The sequence below is a fragment of the Vombatus ursinus genome, unplaced genomic scaffold (genome assembly GCF_900497805.2).
Source record: "Vombatus ursinus unplaced genomic scaffold, bare-nosed wombat genome assembly UNPS02001419.1, whole genome shotgun sequence".
NCBI lineage: Eukaryota > Metazoa > Chordata > Mammalia > Diprotodontia > Vombatidae > Vombatus > Vombatus ursinus.
In genome coordinates, this window is record NW_020941197.1 from 21,719,450 (window position 1) to 21,742,424 (window position 22,975).

At 37.6% G+C, this 22,975-nt stretch overlaps 1 protein-coding gene across 1 annotated transcript in view; it reads left to right on the forward strand.

Annotated features, from left to right (window-relative positions):
• Positions 1–22,706: 22,706 nt before the first annotated feature.
• Positions 22,707–22,975, forward strand: part of TMPRSS7 (transmembrane serine protease 7) — an 85,360-nt gene continuing 85,091 nt past the window's right edge. Inside the window, exon 1 of the mRNA XM_027868215.1 lies at positions 22,707–22,754. Coding sequence (XP_027724016.1) covers positions 22,707–22,754 — 48 coding nt within the window. The remainder of the gene's footprint in view (positions 22,755–22,975) is intronic.

Genomic DNA, 22,975 nt, shown 5'->3' on the forward strand with positions numbered 1-22,975 from the left:
TCATTGTACAGTAAACTTCTTTACTATGCATCTAAGGGAAAAATTAGGTTAATTGTTTACTCAAAGGGTTTAGAAACCATAGAACTGAGATCAGTGCAGAAAAATACAAAGCTTTTGCTTACCATGTACTCCTCTCTTTCTTGGCTACAGTCACCTTGTTGCCTCAGCCCAGAGACTAAGACTCAGATGCCTACAGATTACTTAAGGAGAAGTATTTATTGCATGGATAGGCTACCAAATAGTATTATATCTCTAGTGTTTCTGTTTCATGTGATACATTAAGTTAATCCAAAAATATATATTGAGTCCAATATCCAGTCTAGATATTTGTTGAGCACAAAGGGATGATTTAAGAAAAAGGCTGTGTATAGGCAGGGACCCAGACTAAATTATCTCTTCCATATCTGTGATTCCAAAGTCACTTCTAACATGATGTCTGAAACTGAAAACAGTTGAAATATGAAAAAAACAGTCAAACCAGTTACATGATGCAACCACATTATGCTTTATTACTGAAATTAAAAAAGAAAATGTTCTCTCACTAAACACAACTAGACTTTCAAAGGAATTTGGTTCAATCAATTGTTAAGTATTTATATAGTCCAAGTTATGTCTCATATACTTGTGGCTAGGTGGTTTAGTGGATAGAGCACTAGACCTGGAGTCAGAAAACAAATCTGGCCTCAGACACTTACTAATTGTGTGATCTTCAGCAAGTTACTTAATTTATGTCTGCTTCAATTTCCTCATCTATAAAATGGTATAATGTTGTGAGGATCAAATGTTAATATTTGTAAAGTGCATAGCACAGTTCCTAGAATATAGCTGGCATTTAATGAATGCTTGTTTGTTCCTTTCCCCTAAAAAGGCTTAAAGCCAAAGCTACATTTTTTCTAATCATCTAGGCTATTGATGCTATGGGCAGCTAACTGGTACTGTTGATAGAGTGCTGGGCCTGGAGTCAGAGAGACCAGAGTTCAAATCCAGCCTAAGACACTTACTGGCTCTGTGAGCCTGGGTAAGTCACTTAACCCTGTTTGCCTCAGTTTCCTCATCTGTGAAATGAGCTGAAGAAAGAAATGGCAAGGAGAGATTCAAAATCCCAAAGTAGCTAAAAGCTGTAGTAAAAACCCCAGTAGGCTGGAAGCAGGCAAAGCAGCCCTTCCATGTCTTATTCTACCTACAATAAAATATCGACTTTAGACATCTACTTGACAGTCAGAGTGCCAAAGTGAAAGGAGAGAAGGGGACAGACAGGTCACTTTTACTTGGGAAACAACAGTCTTTGAGACTCATTTGATTCAAGGGACTGATATGATTTGACTGCAACTTCAAAGCAAGATAATGCAAAAAAGAAAAAAAGAGATAAAACAAAAACAAAAAACAAAGTTAGCTTCAGCACATACAGAACAAGTATGGTTGCCCAGCACCTTAAGGATCCAGAAGACCTCAGCATCCAGAGCCTCATCATATTGATGCCAGACATAATGTGAACAACCGACTGGTTTTAGCCCAACTCTAACCCAGAACTCCTGAGCTCTCAGCTACTTTCAGGTGCACGGATGCCCAGCCAGGACATATCCTTAGCTGCTGTGTCCTCACTTACCACATTCCTGGGATAGGAGACATCAGCTCCCCTTTTATACTTTCTAGAAAGAAGCTCCAAGTGTTCTGACTTAGTAGATGGGGAAAGAGCAAAAGGACAGAATCTTCTGAGATCTACTCACTTGGCTCTCCCTGGCCTAGTGACCAATCCTCTGGTGCAGCCTTGCTTCTGGGTTGTCGTGCCCTTCCGCCTTCAGCCATCATTGGGTGGAGGACCAAGGGACCACCAGGGACTTGCTGCATTATCACATCATCACAGAATACCCAAAACATTCAGCACTGGGTCACACTGCCATTTATGTGGCACTTTGAGGTTTGCAAAGTTCTTCATGTATTTCATTTGATTTGATCCTTATAGCAATCCTGAGGGTGGTGTCCTTCTTATCCCCTTAGATGAGAAAACTGAGTCTGAGAGAAGTAAAGTTACTTGCCCAGGTTCACACAACTATTAAGAGCCTGAGGCAGAATTTGAACTCAGATCTTTCTCATTCTATATCTACTCTGCACCTGGCTCTCACCTATTATCAAAAACTACTCAACTACAAAATAGGTTGAGGGGAAATAATTTAAGAATCGCTGGACTCCCTCAAAACTATAACCAAGCAATAAAATCCAAATACTTATTTCAAGAAATCATAAAAGAAAACTGTCCAGATCCATTTGAACCAGAAGGCATAGTGAATGTAGAATCCACTGGTCATCTCCTGAAAGAAACCCTAAATTTAAAACCTAGAAAGGTCAAAACCAAAATTGAGGGCTTCCAGTTCAGAGAAGACATAACATCAGCAGTCAGAGAATCTACCCTGACAGTTGTAGGCCTTCCTCCCATTCTATTTGTTGGGTAGCCCAGGAATCCCAGTGTATTACTGGGCCTGTTTATCTGTTGTCTTGTATTCTCATTACATGCCAAACTTATCGTAGGAGGTCAACAATTCATAAAACACTTCGGAGATGAGTATACTGTTAAATTTTGGTCACATTTTCAATGAAAATAATTATCTGCTTCATTTATTTATATTTTTGTGCCTTTGCAACATAAGTAATGTTGGAAAGGACTGCTAATAATCTCTGCATGCCTACCTGATACATTGTAGGGTCTCCCATGATATATGGATGGGCAAGGCAGACAATTAGGGGCCCGTGGGTCCTTAAGGATAAACCATTGTTCAATACAACTTTTTATTAAAGTTAAGGAGAAAAATTTTAAAAAAGAAAGAAAGAAAGAAATGGCAGACCACTCCAGTATCTGCTGAGAAAAACCCAAATTGGGTCATGAAGAGTCAGATATACAACTGATCAACAATAATTGATACTATGTTCATAAATCAGTCAGTAAGCGAATCCTTAATTTGTAACCTCTACTATCTGATTTGTTCCCTCCTACTACAGGGGATACAGGTAACTCTAGGTGTTACATTTGTCACCATCTATTCATTTACTTTCTTTATATTCATAAATTGCCTGTCTTTCCAAATTTAGTGTGTGACCAACATTTTAACATTAGAGTGTCTAATAGGGCAAGCTTACCTGATTTACAAAAATAGTAGTTTTTGCTTATTTCAAAATGCAGTGATTTGATTAAATTAACTTCAACAAGCATTTATTAAGTATATACTATGTGACAAGTACTATACTAGGTAGTAGAAATGAAGAGACAAAAATGAAATGGATAATGCCCTTAAGGAAGTTATACTGTACTAGGAGAAATACCACATACATATGGAAAATCAAATAAAATTTATACATATATACTAAGGAAGCAAGGGGATTAGGATAGCTTTCCTACCAGAGGTGGCCCTTAAGTTGACCTCAGAAGGAAGCCAGTGATTCTAGGAGGCAGGAGTGAAGAGGGAATATATTCATGGCATAGTGTGGACATATGTAAGGACATAGAGATGGGACATGGGTTAAAAGTAAGTTAAGTGACAATGGCTGGATTTCCTGGAGGAAGCCAGATAATAATTCTATGATGTTATTTTCTTATTGTTATATTCCTTTTCCCTTAAAAGAATAGTGCCAATTTTCTTGTCATTAATCTGAGACTGAAAAGCTGTCTTAAATGGCAAATATAAATATTGATATACAGCAAATGGATTTTGAAGAGTATCATCTTTCTGACCATTATCATTAATAAAACATATATCAGTGGACTCTCTTGAGAAGAAAAATTTCACACCTAGCTGCCCTTACTGAGTGCCTACTTAGTGCAATTGTGGCATGGGTACTGGGAAGATGTCATCAATATTTGAATTTACGTCATTGAATTCAGAAATGAAAGTGTTAACCATTGCACCACAGAATGATGGAATTCCACTAGGAAAAAAAGAAGTTGGCACTGAAGTGGGAAGTGAAAGGAGTGGAGTGAAAATACATGTAAATAGGCATTATTATCTTGTAAACTATATTTTTCCCCAATTTGAAATGTTACGATCATTCATATGGCTGGGCTGTTTCTGAGGGGTTGAGCAAATTGCGTCAATCTTTCCAAATGTACTCTTTCTGTCAGTAACTGCTAATCTGCTACTTTTAGCATCTAATGACACTGAATTGATTTATCTATTTTAATCTCCTTTTATTTCTTGTTTTCACCTAATTAAAAAAAGCAAAAGCTGTTTGAGCTAGATTTAAATACAGTGTTACTCAAAAGACTTGGGGAAAATAAAATGGATTAAGCTTGTTTGAAAATTTGGGTATGAGGCTGCTTGTGTGGCAGGCTGGTCTCATCTGGCCCTATAGACCTAAACCAACATAATCATAGTTTTCTCTTCCATTGCACAGATGCCTAAAGCCTCCAGGGAGAGTAAGTATGAAAAAACAGATGCTGCAGCCTAGACTTGCCTTTACCTCTCTTAGAAATGAACCATATCAAAGAAAACAAAATTCCTTAGCAAATGCTAAAGGTAATCACATTAGTAGCATCTTATTAAATAATTACTCTTAGGCCTTCCCCTGAGATAAACATTTGTTGGTAAGATTGCATCATTTTAGTTTCCTTATGGTTTTTTCTTTTCCTCAATTTCAATGCTAACCTGTCTTTTTTTTTCTGACAAAATTTTATGACTTTGGTCCAAATATTCTGTGTTGGAAAGGTTTTGTCTGCAAGGTCAGTGAGTATCGAATTTGGGTTGACAGGAAAATGTTTACTTCTGAATAGAGTGAAAAAAGGTGTTTTGTTCAGATGGGTAAACAGGCTAATGGATCTGCAGCCATAATTTTCCCATCTAGATTGCATTTGTAAGCTATTTTCCCTCTATAAATAACAAAGTGCAGAGCATACATATGTAATCACTGTACAACCCTACAGAGGCAGTATTCTCAAAGTGGCAGCAAGGTACCAGCATGTTTGCAGGAGCAACTATTGAGGAATAAAAGACTATCCTTTGTTCCACAATATATCTAGAAAAACAAACAAACAGATTTGCTTTGAATGTCATTTTAGAAGATATTTTCAATGAGGGACTGTTTTTTTCTGTTTTCTTTAGCAGTGATACTTAAACTTCTTTGCCCTTCAGAGGGGCAAAAGGACCCAGGGATCCTTCAACCTTCCTGGTTTGGCTTATTATGCTAAGTCTGTTGTTTTTGTTCAGTCATATCCAACTCTTAGTGACCCAAGTTGGGTTTTTTTTTGTTTGTTTGTTTGTTTTATTTTTTCAGTGAAGATCCTAGAATGATTTGCCATTTCCTTCTCTAGTTCATTTTACAGAAGAGGAAATGGAGGCAAACAAGATTAAGTGACTTGCCCAGGGTCACACAGCTAGTAAGTATCTGAAGCCAAATCTGAACTCAGGAAGGTCAGTCTTCCTGACTCCTGGCCCAGTGCTCTGTCCACTTCACCACCGAGCTACCTATACTAAGCTAACCTCACTACAATGAAAATGGAAAATTTTCACAGCATATACCATAATCACAGAGATACCATTGGGTAGGATTGCTTTCTATTTCTTCTTATTTTTGGTCCAGACCTGTGATTTCACTATGGAAATTCCTTCATGGGTGCAGACCAGTAACTCTTTGCAATTTATAGTATCATAAGATACTTGATCTTGAGCTAAAGAGATCTTTTCATCCAAACCTATCATTTTAGAGATCAGGAAACTGAGGCCCAAAGAGGTTAAGTAACTTGTCCAAGATCACATGGATAGAAAATCAGAGGCAAGATTTGAAATCAGGTCCCCCAAATCCAGAGTTGCTGTTTTTTTCACCAAAATTAAATGACTTGCTCATGGTTGCATGACTAGTTTGTGATAGAGATAAACCTCTCAGAAGACCAAGTTTGGTCATCTGTCTGCTATTCACATTGCTCTCACGATTTTCAGTACATATAAGTAATTATCTATATTTGTTTCAGGCATTAATCAGTCAATTCATGTTATAGACCTAAACTAATACCAAAGAGTAACTTGGGGACCTCCTGAAGCCTTTTCAGGGCATCACTGAAAGTCTCTTTGAAAATGACTGGTATAGATATCTAAGGAAAAGTAGATCAATAATAATAACCAACACTTTAAGGTCTTAAAAATTATCTCTATTTTACAGTTGAGGAAACTGAGACAGATAGAGATTAAATGATATTCCCATTGTCACATAGCTTGTAATGGCTGAGGTAGGATTTGAGCTCAGGATTCCCTGACTCAAGATCCAACACTCTATCCACTGCAGCACCTAGATCAAGGCATTTCATGAGCAAAAGAAAGTTGAAAAATAAATCAATTATATTCAGAGGTATATATGAAGAGGTTGATGAGGTCTGGTCCTTAAACTGGAAACAATTAAAACTCTTAGAAACTATCCCTAATTCCATCCCTAAATTTTGTGTCCTTTTCCACAAGTCCCCAATGCCCTGTGAACAACACAGTTAACATATATAAAATTGGGCATGCTATCATCTCCTGGGATGGTTTCAAATTTGTAACAAAACAAAACAAAAAAAGGCAAGCATCTTGTCTTTGAGGACCAAACTTGTCCTTTTGCCTGCTCTCCAGAGTGTAACAGGTAGGATGAAGGAGGAATTGTTCATGATTAGTAATTAACTTCACCATCATCCCAAAGGCAAAATGCTGTACTTAATTAGTGTTCCAAAGTTTCTACAGGTCTAGTGCCAAGGCAGGATCGTGACATTGTCATTTGTCTTTAGTGGCTCTACCAATCAGAACCCTGTGTTAAGAATGGGGTCAGATTAATGTCATCTGTAATTAAAAAAAAAAGAGTAGGTACTACTTCAAGATGCTAATTCACTCAGCTAGGGAAATGGCACAGACCACTGGGGACAGTGCTGAACCCAAAGGGTAATACAATTTACTAGTGTGCATTGATACAAGGTTGCCTGGCTGAGTGTCAGGATAACAGAAGGCACTGCAGCGTCACATTGGAAGAGGGAGATGAGCATAACCAAATACTCAAGTCTGAGCTGATATAATTATTGCAAGAGGACACAGAGAAATGAAAACTGAAAATGAAAAGTAGCTTGATTTAGAATCATGGTGAAATTAGATTCAGAAGATGAATATGAGTCACTGCAGAGATAAGTTGTAAAGTGATGGTGTAGAATGGTCCCTTTTGATGGGGCATGCACTAACATGATGGCCCCATGCACTTGAATGTCTTAAGGGATCCTGACTCTGTCAGCTTGAATCTTGCCACCTCCTTCAAACTGAGTGCTCTTATATCAGGGCCCTCAAGCACTTAACACCGCCTAGTGGCTTTCTGGGATACTCCATTTAGGCTTGACTTCCCATGGTCTCAAAATCTCTATCAACTGAATTTCTATACCCTCCAAGTCATAAAAGGACAATAAGGGAAATAATGTAGAGCATAAGGAAGGAAGGATTAGAGTTTCTCCATTCTACCCTTTAGATCACATCATAGGAGTGGCTGCCTATACTAACATAATCGTAAGTTTGGCTTTATGTGCGTTCCTGTTCAAAGTAAGTACATTGTCTTTGTTCCCCAAAAAACATGCTATAGAATAGACCACTCTGACAAAGGCACACAAATAAGAGGGTTTGATATACAATAGAGTTGAGATCATACAATTAAATCTTAATTACTTGTAGTAATAGAGAGAGAAAGATGAGGAAATCCACAATAGCTTAAGAATAAGTTTCTGTATTAGTATTTGAGTATGGGTGTGCCTGATAATTCTGAACATTCACTTCATACAAAGTAATGAAGGATTGAAGACCTTATTTAGAGTGAGTTGGGACATTTTCTCCATTTCATTTACATTTTATCAAGTTCCTACACTATATAGAACACTATACTAATTGCCAGGGGAGGAGAGATACAAAGTTTCGGTAAGACATAGTCCTTACCCTCAAAGTTAGAGAGGAAGAAGATGCACAGTATTACATAAATACATACGATCAAATGAACAAATAATTTATGGATTTTGTTAGTCTTAAAAAATATCTTTTATGAGGTTCCTTCTATGTGACAAGTATGGTCCTGATTCTGAAACCAGAGAGGGATAAAGCAGAGAAAGAAGACATAGTAGTCCAATATCATGAATGAATATTGAAAAAAAGTAGCAATAAGACTAAAGAAATGTATAAAAACATCAATGTTGACTAAGCTGGACTTCAACTAGAGTAATATAAGTTTAGAAGAGCTATTAGACAAAATGATCAATGAATATTTCAATAGGTTGAGTGAAAGCATTCAATAAAATACCCCGTTTATGATTAAAAAAACCACTAAAAGTCATAGGAATGAAATTACATTCTTCAATATGATTAAAAGTCTTTATTACCAAGAATAAAAATCATTCATTATGGAAAAACAGCAGCTTTCCCAGTAAGATCAAGAGTGTAGCACTGCTTTCAATGAATGATTGACAGAGTATTAGAAATGTAAATGATGGCAATAAAGGAAAAAATAAAAACAAATGAAAAGAATGTACCAAGGCAAAACTTACTCTATTTTATGATGACATGATGGCTTTTTCCATAAAATAGTAGGTTACAAATAAATCTAAAAATCAGTAGCATTTCTATAACAAGAACCAAAAGAGAAATAAAGAAATTCCATTGAAAATAATAATAAAATACATCGAATATTTGTGAGTTAATCTGTCAATTCACACTAGATTTGTATAAATATAACTATAAAGCAATTTTTCAAAAATAAAGGAAAATCTAAACAATCTATAGAGATAGTCAATGTCTATGACTGGGCTACACCAATAAAGTAAAAATGATATTACTCTTGTCTCAAGATCACGCTATATCTGAGGATCTGCTGAAAGAAGTAAGAGTGTTTAACTCAAAGAAAAAAAATGGCTTGGGGAGGGAATGATAATTACTTTTCAAGTATGTGAAAAGTTGCTATGGAGATAGTATGGAACTAGGAGCAGTGAACATCCCAGAGAGGCAGATTTTGATTCTCTATGAAAAAGAAGAAAAAAAAAACCCAACTTCCTAACAGCTACAGCTACCCCAAAATAAGACAGATAAACTCAGTAGTTCTTCTTCATTAGACGTCATCAAGCAGAGTCTGGATGACCACTTATGAAAATACTGTAGAAGAGATCCTAGGTCATACATGGCTTGGATGAGGTGGCTTCCAAAGTCTTAACTCTTGGATTCTCTCCAACTTTGAGGATTTTTAGTAGAAGAATGAGAAATGTGGCATTCAGGAAGAAGTCTGGCAATGTTATGAAGGGTATTGGAGTAGGAGAGAGAACAGAAGTGAGAATGCTTATTAGAAGCAATTATCATAATCAAGGTTGGTGGTAATGAGGGCCAGTGATAGGGTGGCAGGTGTGAGACTAGAGAAAAGAGGTATAATGCTACTCCAGGCTCAGCTCTTCCTAGGAGCCATTGCAGACAGGGAATAGACCCTTTCGGGTTGATGATAATCGCTCTCTTTCTCTGTCTCTGTCTCTGTCTCTTCAGAGTGATAAAATATCTGAAATCCAAAATTCAGATGTGAAGAAAGAGCTTCTCTGCACTTAAAGTTATCAAGAGTAAGGCTCAAGATGACAAAAAAAGCAAATAGCAATGTAGAGAAGTGCAAGAAAACTGCAAAGTTTGCCAAAGACTTGCTAAGAGTTAACAAATATCATGGACTTTAGCTGAATGGGTGGTTCTTGCCGCAGTCTATGTGGCCTCACAACATCTTAGTAGATAGTCTTTATCACGTGATATGGCCCACAAATTTATCCCCTGTTGGCCAACTTTCTGGTGACAACTCCTTCACATTTAGCTGTACTGTTCCTCAGAATACAGAGGTCATTGGAGCCATTCTTAAAGGTTTACTAGATTGGTTTGATCTGCCTGAACAATCTGGCATAACCATTGTGAATTCAGAGTCACCTCTGAATAAGCATAAGAAACAGACTTTACGTGAAAAATTTTATGTTTTGTTTTGGATTCTGTGTGGTTCTGTGATTTCATTGGTGTGGAGAATTCCAGAAGAAATCACTCTGACTAAAGGCCAAAGGGATCTTCCATATAAATAGAGACAAGCTATGCATTTCTGTAGATGAACTAAATAGGGATATGACAGATAACAAAACAACCTATAGAAATTTCCAAAATTATTTGTGGTACTTGCCAATTTGTCCATAGCTTGGGGCCTAGAAAACCTGGCCTTGGGAGAAGAAAACTTCCTGGACTGATGTTGGTGATGCTACTCTGTCTCTGTAGACATGGGGCTCAGCCTAAGGAGTGTGGAGAAGAGAAAGGAATTAATTCCTCACCTTATCTATCCCTGTTTGTTTTAACCTTGCCCCCTGACCTGCCACCCCTTTGTTTTGACTGTTCTGATTTATTTTATCTTCCTGAGGAAAATTAAAGAGTCAGGACATTCTAAGCTTTTAAACAAGAGGACCTTGGTAGATATGCTTGGCTGCCAGTTGAAGAGACTATAGATTCTAGAATAAAACCATACTGGTGACAAGAGATAGGAGAGAACCATTTGGGACGGAGATATTACTTTTTTCTGGGTCATTGGTATATGCTGGGGAAATGAATACATGCTTTTCTGATACATTCACTCATTTGCCCTTTACGCTTCAAGTAAAAATGAAAGATCAGCAGTAATCACAGGGCAGAAGCAAATAAAAAATGCCATGCTAAGATTTGGGAAATAGCAGGAAAGTTCACTCTGCTTACTGTATTTTAGGGCCTGTGCTGAGCCTGTCAGAATGACCTAGCACGTTTTAAAATATTCTAATAAGATCAATAGCGGCTGTAATGCTAGAAGACCATTTCCCCAGTAAGTTTTCTGCCTTACAGTATGTTTAATAAGCTGATGCTTTGGGCAAGCACAAATTAGTGACTCAGTCAGTTATAGATGCCAAAAATAGAACCTATGGAAATCAGTGAAAGATGTCATCATTCCGGAGACCCAGCTGTAGTGATATTGCATAGGCTTTGGAGATAAAAATGGACATAGTCAAGAGAGAATGCATGCTTCAGATCTATGAGAAATCATAGGATCATGAATTTAAAGTTGGAAGGGACTTTAGGGGTCATCTAGTTTCATACCCTAATTTTTGTAATTTAAAATTTTATTGATGTATGTTGTTTCTAATAACGTTCATTTCTGAATAGAGCCCCCCTTTCACCCAAGAAGCCAGCTATTATAAGGGTAAGTATAGAGATTGGACCCATAATTGTAGTTTTTTAGAGTTCCCATGAGGCACTTTTGTCAATGCAGATTACCAACTTCTCTGCAATTTATGGTCTTAGGGTGATGCCTGTAGCACCAAGAGGTTAAGTGACTTGCCCAAGGTCACATAGCCAGTATGTGTCAGATGTGAGACTTGAACCCAGATCCTTGTGGCTCTGAGGTCAGTTCTCTGTTCATAATATCACACTGCCTCATTGGTAACAAAAGATAAGGAAGAAAAAGAAATTTAAAAAATACTTCAGGAAAACTATCCAATGTACCAACCAATTCTGACACTACACACAATGTTCCTCAAATTACCATTTCCCTAACAAGAATATATATGCATGTATGTATACACACATATGTATATATGTAAGTATATATTACATATAAACATATATGTATTTATGTGTATGTGTGTACATATATTTGTACAGATACAGATATATGTATGTGTATATATTTGAATAGTGTCAGTCATGCCCAACTCTTCATTTTCTTGGCAAAGATTACCCATTTCCTTCTCCTGCTTATTTTACAGATGAGGAAACTGAGGCAAATAGGGTGAGGTGACTTGCCCAGGGTCATACATCTAGTGAGTTCAGATCTGAACTCAGGAAAATGAATCTCCCTGATTCCAAGCCCAGTGCTCTATACAATGAGTCACTTAGCTTCTCCAAACAAGGGTGAGATCTTGAAATAGTATTAGCAAGAACTACCTTGCAGAATTTTAGACCTGAAAGGACTCAGATCATACTGTCCCCCTCCCTTTCTCTTACATATGAGGAAACTGAGGCCCAAGAGAGGTTAGTAACTTGGCCAAGGTCATATATCTAGTCAATGGTAGAACCTGAATTAAAATTTATGCTTCTTGACTTCCAAGTACAATTTTCTTTCCATAAAACCACCCTCTGGAAGAATGAAATAAGCCACAATGCTATGGGCTCATTTATGCTTAAAACTGTCACCCACAGAGACAGCATAAGGGAAAACCTGCCCCAGAATCCTCCAAATCAGATTTCTTGGTTATCCCAAATAAAAATACAATTGATAATGTTTTATATTCCAATACTGGAATATAATCATCATCTTGTTTTATTACATTAGTATACAGAATTTAGCCCAATGATTGGCACATAATATGTGCTTAATAAATGCTTATCTAGTTACTGGGGTAGATAGGTGGCTCAATGGATAGAGCACTGCGTCTGGAGTCAGGAAGATTCATCTCCCTGAGTTCAAATCTGACCTCAGACACTTACTACTTATGTGCCCTGGGCAAGTCACTTAACCCTGTATCCCTCAGTTTCCTCATCTATAAAATGAACTGGAGAAAGAAATGGCAAACCACTCCATTATCTTTGCCAAGAAAACCCCAAATGGGGTCGCAAAGAGTCAGACACAACTGAAAATGACTGAATACCTATCTATGAAACCAAAAAACCAGGGGACCTCAGATCCCGACAATCTTTTGTGGTTTATTGAAAGGGTAACCTTAAAATTCTGATTGGGTGCAATCTGGAAATCAAGCATTAAGCAAGGAGTTAAAGGTTTTCTAATCTTAAGTTAAATAGAGATTTCAGATAGAGACACTCCCTTATGTTAGTAGAAATAAACAATGCCAATGGGAAAGACTTATTTTCCTGGCTGTTCTGTGTTCAAAAGACCTTGGCTTTAGGAGTTGATGTCTCTTCTTTTGAGGGGAAAAAGCCTATCATAACCAAGGACTGAAAGAGTCTCCATATGGAGAAAAACAAAGCTAAGTCTTTTTGCCTAGTTCAATGACTGAAATTGTGAGGGCCCTATGTTACTAAAAGAGGTAGAGTTTAAGGATTTAAGCTAAAAGAGAGATGGCCAAGCCAAAAGGCAAGATTTAGCTGAGTGTTCCAGCTACCTGGAAGATGCCTACGAGCCCAACAGAGACTGAATGCCAAGGAAGACCAGGGGAACCAGGTGCAATAAAAGCAGTGGGATGTTATCACCAGAAGATATTGGTTGCTCATCAGTGATACAGCAGAATTGACCCCTCCATACATTTGCCCTGGTAACAAGGATTCCCTGAGTATGTTCTTCCAAGTGTGAACCTTCTAAGTGTTGATTCTTCCCACTGATTATGAGCATGTTTGTGGGAATGTGTGCCACAGGTTTAGGGAGGAAATATTCTATTGTTACTTTTTTTTTTTTACTATGCTATTTCAGTAAATGACTTTGTTTTGAATTAACTGCACCATCTAGCTAAATAGCAAAAATAAATATATTAGGAGTGAACTGTTGTTTTGAATCTATACAAACCTACACATGGCTTGGAATCCAAGAAAACTTGTCTAGGTGAAAACATTTGTGAGTTGAGAATGGGGATGTCCCACCTTGCACCACAGTGCTATATATCAAAAGGGCTTTAAACTCAAAAGAAAGGGAAAGAAGAAATCTGGTTATATATCTCTTGACCAAACTAGACACGATAAAAGGTCCCTACAGTGTAGGAAGAATAAAAGCAGTAAAGAAAGCCAAAAGTCTACAGGCAATAAAATTAAATGAACCAGTAGTAAATCTATGATCTTAGATGTCTTTACACAAAGACATAGAAAGCAATCCAAGTTATATTTATAGCCTTTATATAGCTGTACTGGTAACAAACAAGATGAACCAGAGATCTTAATGCAAGGAAGCGTATTTGACTTTTTAGATATGGTTAAGACTTGGCAATATAATACCTATGACTGGAAAACGGCCCTGGAAGAGCTCATTTATTAAAAAGAAAGGAATCCCTTCAGTCTCTGCAGTTGCTTTGGGTGCTTCTGGCTTCCAGCTTTGAGGGGGAAAATGCCAACCTCTCTTCAGGTTGTTGAAGGGACTCTAAGAAGAAGCCAGCATGAAGAGAGCTGGCAGTCTCCATCATGCCACTATCCCCAGCTTGCTACACTAGAGACTTCAGGTAGTTGCCCTTTGAATGAGATCTAGAATTGTGTCTTGGTTGAACTGAGTTACTTTACTACCAATGGGAGAACTCCTTCCTTTCAAATTGCCTGAAATATATTCTCCTGTGTATATGTTCTCTGATTTCTGCTTTGCTATTTACTTGGATAAATGGGTTTCTTTGCTCAAAAAGAAAGAAAGAAATTAGATGGGTAACTGGGTTAGGTGAGGGGGAAAAATGCATGTTAATGAGATATGCTCCTTTGAGGAAGTCAAGGAACCACAGGATACAGAGCATTTGATTGAAAATCAATGGAGGAAGAAACAAGGAAGCTTGTTATCATATTATATCATAGAGCAAAAAGGGAAGTTTGGGAACACAAATTGGGCATGGGGGCATGATATAGTGGTAATAGGGAACTTTAATTGTCCATACGTTGGTTCGCGCTGTCTGTCAATAATAATAATAATTTCTTAGCTTGCCTTAATGATAATTTCATCATTTAAAAGGTGGAGTAAAGAACACAAGGAAATTTTATTTTAGCCCTGATTCTCGCCAATAGGAGAAACTGGTTACTGGGGTGGAAAGGAGTGATACCATGGGGGAGAAATGGGAAAATTAACTACTCCATCTTAGAATTTGTAAATAGAGAAGGAGAAAAAAAAAAGCCTGAAATAGTTTGACATGCAGATTGGATTTGTTGAGAACAGAGTACTGTGGACAAAAATTCACAACAGAACACAAACTAGGAGGGATGGGAAATTCTTAAGAATGAAATTCTAAAGACCAAAAAAAAAAAATGAAAAAGAAAAAGAAAGAATTCTGATGAGGAAGAGAAAGTAGGTTTGAATACTGGCCCTTTGTATTTTTGGATAAGTGGATTAACCTTTCTGGGTCTTAGTTTTCTCATTTAGAGAATGAGAAATTTGGATTAGTTGACTTCTGAGATGACTTCCAATTCTAGCTATGTTATCTTACAGATCATCTAATTTGATCTTCTTAGAGGGGATAAGATGAGGAATATACTTCATTGCCTTTTAAATTCTTGATTAGGTCTTAGGTAGGAATTCTACCTCACAAAAATCACTAAATTTTTTCTTAGAATTTTAGTTTGTTACTTTGACTATTGATATAATCAATTATATTAATAGTTTTCCTTATGTTAAACCGTAGCTGCATTCCTTGTATAAATCCTGCTTGTTGGCAATGTATAATTTTTGTAATATATTATTGTAATCTCCTAGCTAGTATTTTATTTAGGATTTTTGCATCTATATTCATTAATGAAATTGGTCTATAATTTTCTTTCTCTATCTTTACTCTTCCTGGTTTAGATATCAGTATCATATTTGTTTTGTAAAAGGAGTTTGGTAGGATCCTTGCTTTGTCTATTATTCCAAATAATTTACTTAATATTGTAATTAGTTGATCTTTAAATGTTTGATGGAATTCACTTGTAAATTCATCTGATCCTGGTGCTTTTTCCTTAGGAAGTTCATTTATGGTCTGTTCAATTGCTTTTTAAAAAATAAGTCTATTTAAATATTCTATTTCTTCTTCTGCTAATCTAGGCAGTCTATATTTTTGTAAATATTCTTCCATTGGGAGAACTGTGAACTGATCCTATCATTTTGGAGAGCAACTTGGAATTATGCCCAAAGAGTTCTTAAACTGCCTATACCCTTTGACTCAAAAATGCCACTACTAGGTCTGTTTCTCAAGATGATTAAGGATAAAGGAAAAGAACCTATATGTTCTAAAATATTTATAGCAACTTTCTTTGTGGTAGTAAAGAACTGGAAGTTTCCTGTCAATTGAGGATTGCTTAAATAAGTTGTGGTATGTGATTGTGATGTGTGATAGCACTACTGAGCTATAAGAAATGATGATCTCAATGATCTTAGAAAAACACAGATAGACTTGCACAAAGTAATGAAGAGTGAAATGAGCAGAATCAAAAGAATGTTGTATACAGTAACAGCAATAATGTTCTTAGAACAACTTTGAGCAACTAAGTCATTTTGACTATTATAAATACCCAAATTAACTACAAAGGACCTATGATGGAAGGTGCTATCTGCATTCAGAAAAAGAACTGATAAGTATAAATATGTATAAAATGGTTTTACATATTTATACACATGAAGAGGTCTAGAGGTTTTGGGGTGCTGGGACCCCCCCAGATTGTGACACGGGCCTGCCTGAAAGAATTCAACCCAAATCTTCTCCCAGCCAGAGATATAGTTTATTAAAGATAAAGCATATAGGCCGGACTCCCAAGGAACCCAAACATCAGTAACGCCTGTAGGGATGAGCGAGCATGAGAGTCTCAGCCTCTAGGCAGGAGAGGTTCTCAGCATCTAAATGGGGGCTAAGGTGGATCTTAAGCCAGGTGATGCCCATTAGGACGAGGGGCATGAGACAGTCTCAGGCTTTTGGGCATGAGAAAAGCTCAGCATCTGAATGGGGGCTAAGGTGGCCAGGTGAGGCCTGTAAGGGTGAGTGGGCATGAGAGTCTCAGTCTCTAGGCTTGAGAGGTTCTCAGTATCTGAATGGGGGCTAAGGTGGATCTTAAATACAGTAAAGTAACTTTGGGTGGCCAGAGGAAGAGGAGGAGATGGTTAGGAAAAAAGGTCTAGGTGAGAATTCCGTTTGGAAGGTCTGAGATACTTGAATAAACAATAAGAATAGATAATGAAGGGAACTGAAAGGTAGAAGTTTGCTTTCAAAGAGAGATAAAGAGAGTAGGTAAAGAATCTAAAAGTTTAAGGGTTTTCTGGGACAGGTAAACAAACTTCTTTTTAGGGCTAGGGGCAAAGGTTCATTTGAATAAGATTAAAAGATAAGGCTAAGGCTTTCAAAGAGAGATAAAGTGAGTCTACAAGGAATCTAAAAGTTTAAGGGTCTTCTGGGGTCTGTAAACAAAGGAGCCAAATTCCTTCTGGCAAAAAGGGGCAAAGGTCTAGGCTTCTGAAACTGAATGAAACCCCATCATACATATTTTTTATATATATATATATATCTGTATATATATATACATATATACACATGTATATATATATATACATACACATACATATATTCATATATACACATACATACACATATATACATACATACATTATATGTGTGTGTGTATGTGTGTGTGTGTGTGTATTTATGTCTAATGGTTGCATCTCTAGGGCCAGGGGTAGGGAGAGAAAAAAAAAAGGAAAAAAGTTACATGATAACTTTATTATTTATTTAAAAGGAATAGCAACTTGTACATAATAGATTTGTAGTTTCATGTACAATCATCTTTTTTTCCCCTATTTTACCATGTTATGGAAATGCTTATTTTATTTCTTAGGTTCAGAATAAAATAAAATAAATTTTTTAAAAAAGAATTTCATTTGGGCTCATCATAGAGATTTAAACTATCATAGAAGAAAATATCTTTAAGCTCCCTTGTGCTACTTTCATGAATTATAGGACAACAAGCTGGCTTTGATGATGAGAGCATGGTGTGGTAGAAAAAGCAATGAGCCAGGAGATAGTAAACCTGGGTTGCAGACATGGATTTAATGCTTTGTGATGGTTAGTCAATCAAAAAACATTTATTAAATGCTTTATATATGCCAGATGTGGTGCTAAGTGCTGGGAATACAAATGCAAACAAAAAGAGAGGAAGCACTCTCTAGAAGCTTCCATTCTAATGGAGGAAGACACCACATAAAAGGGAAAGCTAAAGTAGGTACCCAGAGTGGGGACGTGGTAAAGAAAGTCGAGAATCCAGCCTAGAGAAAACTAACAAGTGGTTAGCCTAGGAGAGGGAGCTATCCAATCAAAGGGAGAGGCCCCGGGAAGGAAAGTACTTCTGAGTTTCCAATTCCAGGACTGAACTGATATTCCATGATGAAGAGGTCTCTGGAGAATGATGGAGAAGTCCAGAGAGCAAAATCCTGGAGATGAATATTCCTTCACTTCTCTGAGCCTCCCTTTTTATTTGTAACCTGGCTTTGAGCATGCTCAGTTTGCTTAACATGGAATCCAATTCATCTCCTACCACATGGGAGGAGTAACTTCCCTGATTGTTGTCAACATCTTTAAAAAGAGTGTGGACCTGAGATATCCTCACTCTTTCCATCTTTTCAGCTATGCTCTTAGTTTCTGTGTCCAGGGTGGATGCCATGAATTCAACTAATAAGAGGATGAAGGAACTTGCCTGTCCCTTGTTCTCCCTCTTTTACCTCAAAAAATGGGTCTATGTTGTTTCTGGTCTGTGTTGTTTGTCCTAGGTTTCAGGTGCTGGAAATAATCCCCACAGGAGCGGAAGTTTGAGCTTGGTGACCTTGGAGCAAGGATTACAGGTAACGTGGTTCAGCTGATGCAGTTTAGGGGTTCAGGGGTGTTGGGACCCCAAAATCACAACACATGGATCCTGCCCAAAAGAATTTGACCCAAGCCTTCTTTCAGACAAAGACAAGATTCGTTAGAACATCCATCATATTAGGCAGACTCTTAAGGAGTCTGAACATTAGTAAGCTATTGGCTAGATTTTAAGAATCTAAGCATCTTAATAGAGACAAGGTGGACCTTATATACAGAAAGACTGTGGGAGGGACCTAGGAGTGGCCAATAAGTTGGGGTGAACAGAACTCCTGGTACCTGGACCTCATGGCCTAGCTAGGATTAAGTGTGGGAAATGACCAAGGGCCATAGGGAGGTAAAACAATGGAGGGGAGATTGGGTGTAACCACAATGAAAGGCCAGTTAATGGGATTATAGCCTCAGGCAAACACCAGAGATTTGGCGGTGTTGGAAAGTCCAGGGTTTTTCCTTTCTGGGGTCCAGATCCCAACCCCATCACAGCCAGCCAGGCCATCATGGAAATTGCAAGAAACCAGAGTGCTTGGGACTCAAGCACATAAAAGGCAGGGTGGGGAGGGAGGAGAACTGGGATTGTGCTCTAAGGGAACTTAGTTAAAGCTTTGAAATTAATACCCTCTTCCTCCCCAGAAATTGAGGTAGAGCAGGGGGAAGATAATTATGCCTCCTATTTATTGGGAGGAGTTAATTTGTATATTTGTGATTATGCCTTCTGAAGTAAATATGTCTTTATAAAAGTTTCAGCTTTTTTTCTTTTTTATTCATTCACTCATTTATTATTTTTCCCCAAAAAAGCTGGGACAATTTACTTTCTGTCTCTTGCAGTTTTTATTTATGATTTCTTGAAATATAGCTCTGAAAAAACAGACCCATTGTGTTTCAAATGGAGCTACTTGACTGTGTCTTTAAACCCAAATCACTCCGGCTTTCATTGAAGGGCCAATAATAGCCTCCAGCCCAAACCTCTGTGGCTCATTGTTTAGTTTTGATAGTTTAGAACTATCAAAATATAAATATCAGAATATAAATAGCAATTGTTTTCTATTCTTGCCATAAACTTTGAGGGTCTTCCCCTCCCAGATTGTTAATTTTGTGATAGTAAATTAGGCCATCTGTTCTCTCAATTCTTACCTAGTCCTTAGTCATTGAATGGGCTTTGCCTCAATCAAACTGAGACCAGGGAAAGACCTTAATTTGGAAAGGCCAAGGTCACCCACTGCATCCCAGGCTATCACCAGTCATCTTGACTTTCATCTTGCCACTGGACTTGAATGATTTGGGAGGAGAGAGACTGATGACTTTGCCTGCTCTGCCTAATTTAAATTAAATTCAGGGGCAAGTCAAGGCATCATCCTCATGATGTTATTTGTCCTCTTCAAGAACAAAGAAAAAACAATAACATTATCTGTAAAAGGAAGTTTAGATATATTGGGTGTCTAAGGCATCTTTCAGCACCAAAATTTTCTGATTATGCAGGACAAAATGAGTCAAACCAATGAATGATGCTATTTTATAATTAAGAATATGTTCATAAAAATATAAATGACATATATATAGTATATACATACATACATAATGTGATAGATGATTAATTGGACCCCTATTTTATTCCAATCAGTATTAATCAGTTTGATATGATTCAATAGGGGTGGTGATTATAAGTTCTCATAGCAGGCCTCAGAGCTGTGAGGTGTAGATTATAAATTCACTTGCTTAATCATAGGAAGCTAACTAGAGGACTTCCACCCTTGTTTTTCTTGTTATGGTGACCAAGCCCAGTGTGACAGAGGTGACTCAAATACATGGAGAGCCCCCCAGTTATTTTTGTTGACCCTCTGTCCCTTGTCATCCCTCTATTGCCCAACATGGGGAGATGACTATGAGCATTTGGCCAATGAGCTATCCTTGTTGCTGGACTACAGCCTGCCCTTCTACTGGCCTATTGGCCCATGTAGATGTTTTGACATATGCTTATCAGTTCAACCCAAGAGTTTGCTCATCAACTTGGTAGGACTTCCAGAAAGGTCAAGATAGGTCTATTAAGGTGTGCTCATTAGCCCGTTTGTCAACCAATGAGATCCTGTATTTTGTGTAGACCCTCCTAGAGGACCAAGGGCAAGGTCTATCAACCAATGAGATTCTATATTTTTGGTCTGCTTCACCTGTATTGTCCAGGTATCAAGCACTATAAAACTAAGGCCCTGGAGGAAGTGGGCATCTCAGATCATGAGGAAGATCTGAGGTCCTCTTCATTAGAGGAGACCATGGACCCTTTAATAAAGTGTCATTGGCTCAGAGCTCTGCCTCAGTGGTTTTTCTTGCAGAGTGGGCAAGTATAATCTCCACAACACACATATACATTCATATACGTATGTGTATATATACATATATATATATACACACACACACACACACACATATAGATAAATATAGTGCCTTGAGAAGAAAGCAACCCAAGTTAATAGGATTTAGCTCAACAATATAGTAAAAATTCATATTTGTACAGCACTTTAAAGGTTACAAATCCTCATTAGAATCTTTCAAAATAGATGGTATAATTATAATCATCTCCATTTTACAGATAAGGAAACAGGTTCACAATGGTAGAGTGACTTGCCCATTGTCTGACAACCAGTAAACCACAGTGCTTAGATTTGCTTGCAACTAGGCCTTTTAACTCCAAGTTCAGTCTTCTTTCTTATACACACCATGTGTCTTACTAATATGAGGAAGTCATAGAGCTAAGAGACTTGGATAACGGAACATGAAGGGGTTTGGCTTGGAAGACAGACAGAAGCCTATGAGTTGTACCTCCCCAGTGTAAAGTATGTTTCTGGCTGCCAAGAAATTAAAGGCTCCCACAGGCCAATTTAAGCTGTAAAAGAAGTATGAAAGGATATGGTTATATTTAAAGATTTTTTATTCCTCTCTCTTTTACTCTTCCTTTTTCTCCTCTTTTTCTTCTAGGTTCACAATACTGGGTTAATCTTGACTAATTTCTCTCACCTCATCTATTCTATAGTCATTGTTCTCATCTTTTCATCATCATTTCTATTTTGTCTCTTGATTTTTTCAACTTGACTTTTGAATGTTGGCTTTTATTGTCCTCTGGGATCTAGCAGCCTTAATAAAATGTAACCAAAGTCAAATAATTATTTCTTAGTCTATGGATAAAGTACTTAAAACCATTGCCTTTTATTACGTTGAGAATCTCCACCCCTCCATCACAACAGATTAATTAATCAAATCATAAAACAAATATTAATCATGTGCATACTATGGACATAGTAAGTATAGTATTAGATCAATGTGGTTATAATGGAAAGAAAGGGAATCAAGATCTGAATGAGAGATTAGAGGTGGATTATGGATGGTTCTTGTACTGGACCATAGGATCCAGTCTCTGTCTGAGTCTGTTAAGGGAAGGAGAGATTGAAACTATGGTGTTCATTAAACTTCCTGCTGAGGGGTTAAGTTAACTTGCCCAGGGTCATACAGCCAGTATTGTCAGTGGAGGAACTTGAACCCAGATCTTCTTGGCTCAAGATCAGTTTTCTATCTACTAACCCATGCTGCCTCTCAGTCTTCCAAAGAGGGCTCTTATTACAAGGTATTCTGTATGAATGAGGGGGTAGGAAAAGTTATTTCTTTTTTACATTTTCTAACTCTGATTTTAAAGTTTAGAGCAATGTTGGAAATCTCGTTAAATTTATTGCACCATACCTAAACTCATAATGTATACTTTTAAAAAATAGCATAATTGGTTGATGCAGCTCTAAAGCTAAATTAAATGCAAAGAGTTCAGGGACTCAATTTGTCAATTTCATGCTTGTTTTCTCATGCACAGTACCCAAATAACGTTATGTTCTTTCCCCCCACCAAGCTGATGGCACTATGCCTCCGCTTCCAAAAGGGAGCAATCAACATAAACACCAGCTCATATATGGAAACCTGCCTACCCAACTTCAGTTTGGGACTCAATTTGCCACGTCCCTTTAACACCCTCTGTGGAACAGTGAGACAGATGCAATTACAGAACTGGAAACTGCTGGATGTAAATTGATGCCCTGCCCTGAGTGATCTCCTGAATGCTGTTGCTAATTCTCCCAAGGACAGGAGTCTGGGGACATTGCACAAGAGTTAGGGGCAAATTTGACTTTAGAGCAACTGTACCTGCAAACTCAAGAAGAGTTCCCCTAAAATGGAGAAACCCAACAGTGATGATTCAGCCAAATCTGCTGACTTGAATGTAAGTAGTATTTGCAAACCTTGCTCTTTTAGCTGCTTAGGGTCTGTTGCTCTCTGTTCATCAGTGAGGGCTGCACCACCCTTCTGAATAGCTATAAGCTTGTGCCAAAGCTTTGTCAGTGGCAATTTGTTCAACAGCTGTGTGTTGAAAATGTCACTGAATGTGTGCTGATCTTTAAGCAAACTGCATTTAATAAATGCCAGGGCAAACTGATGGGGGCA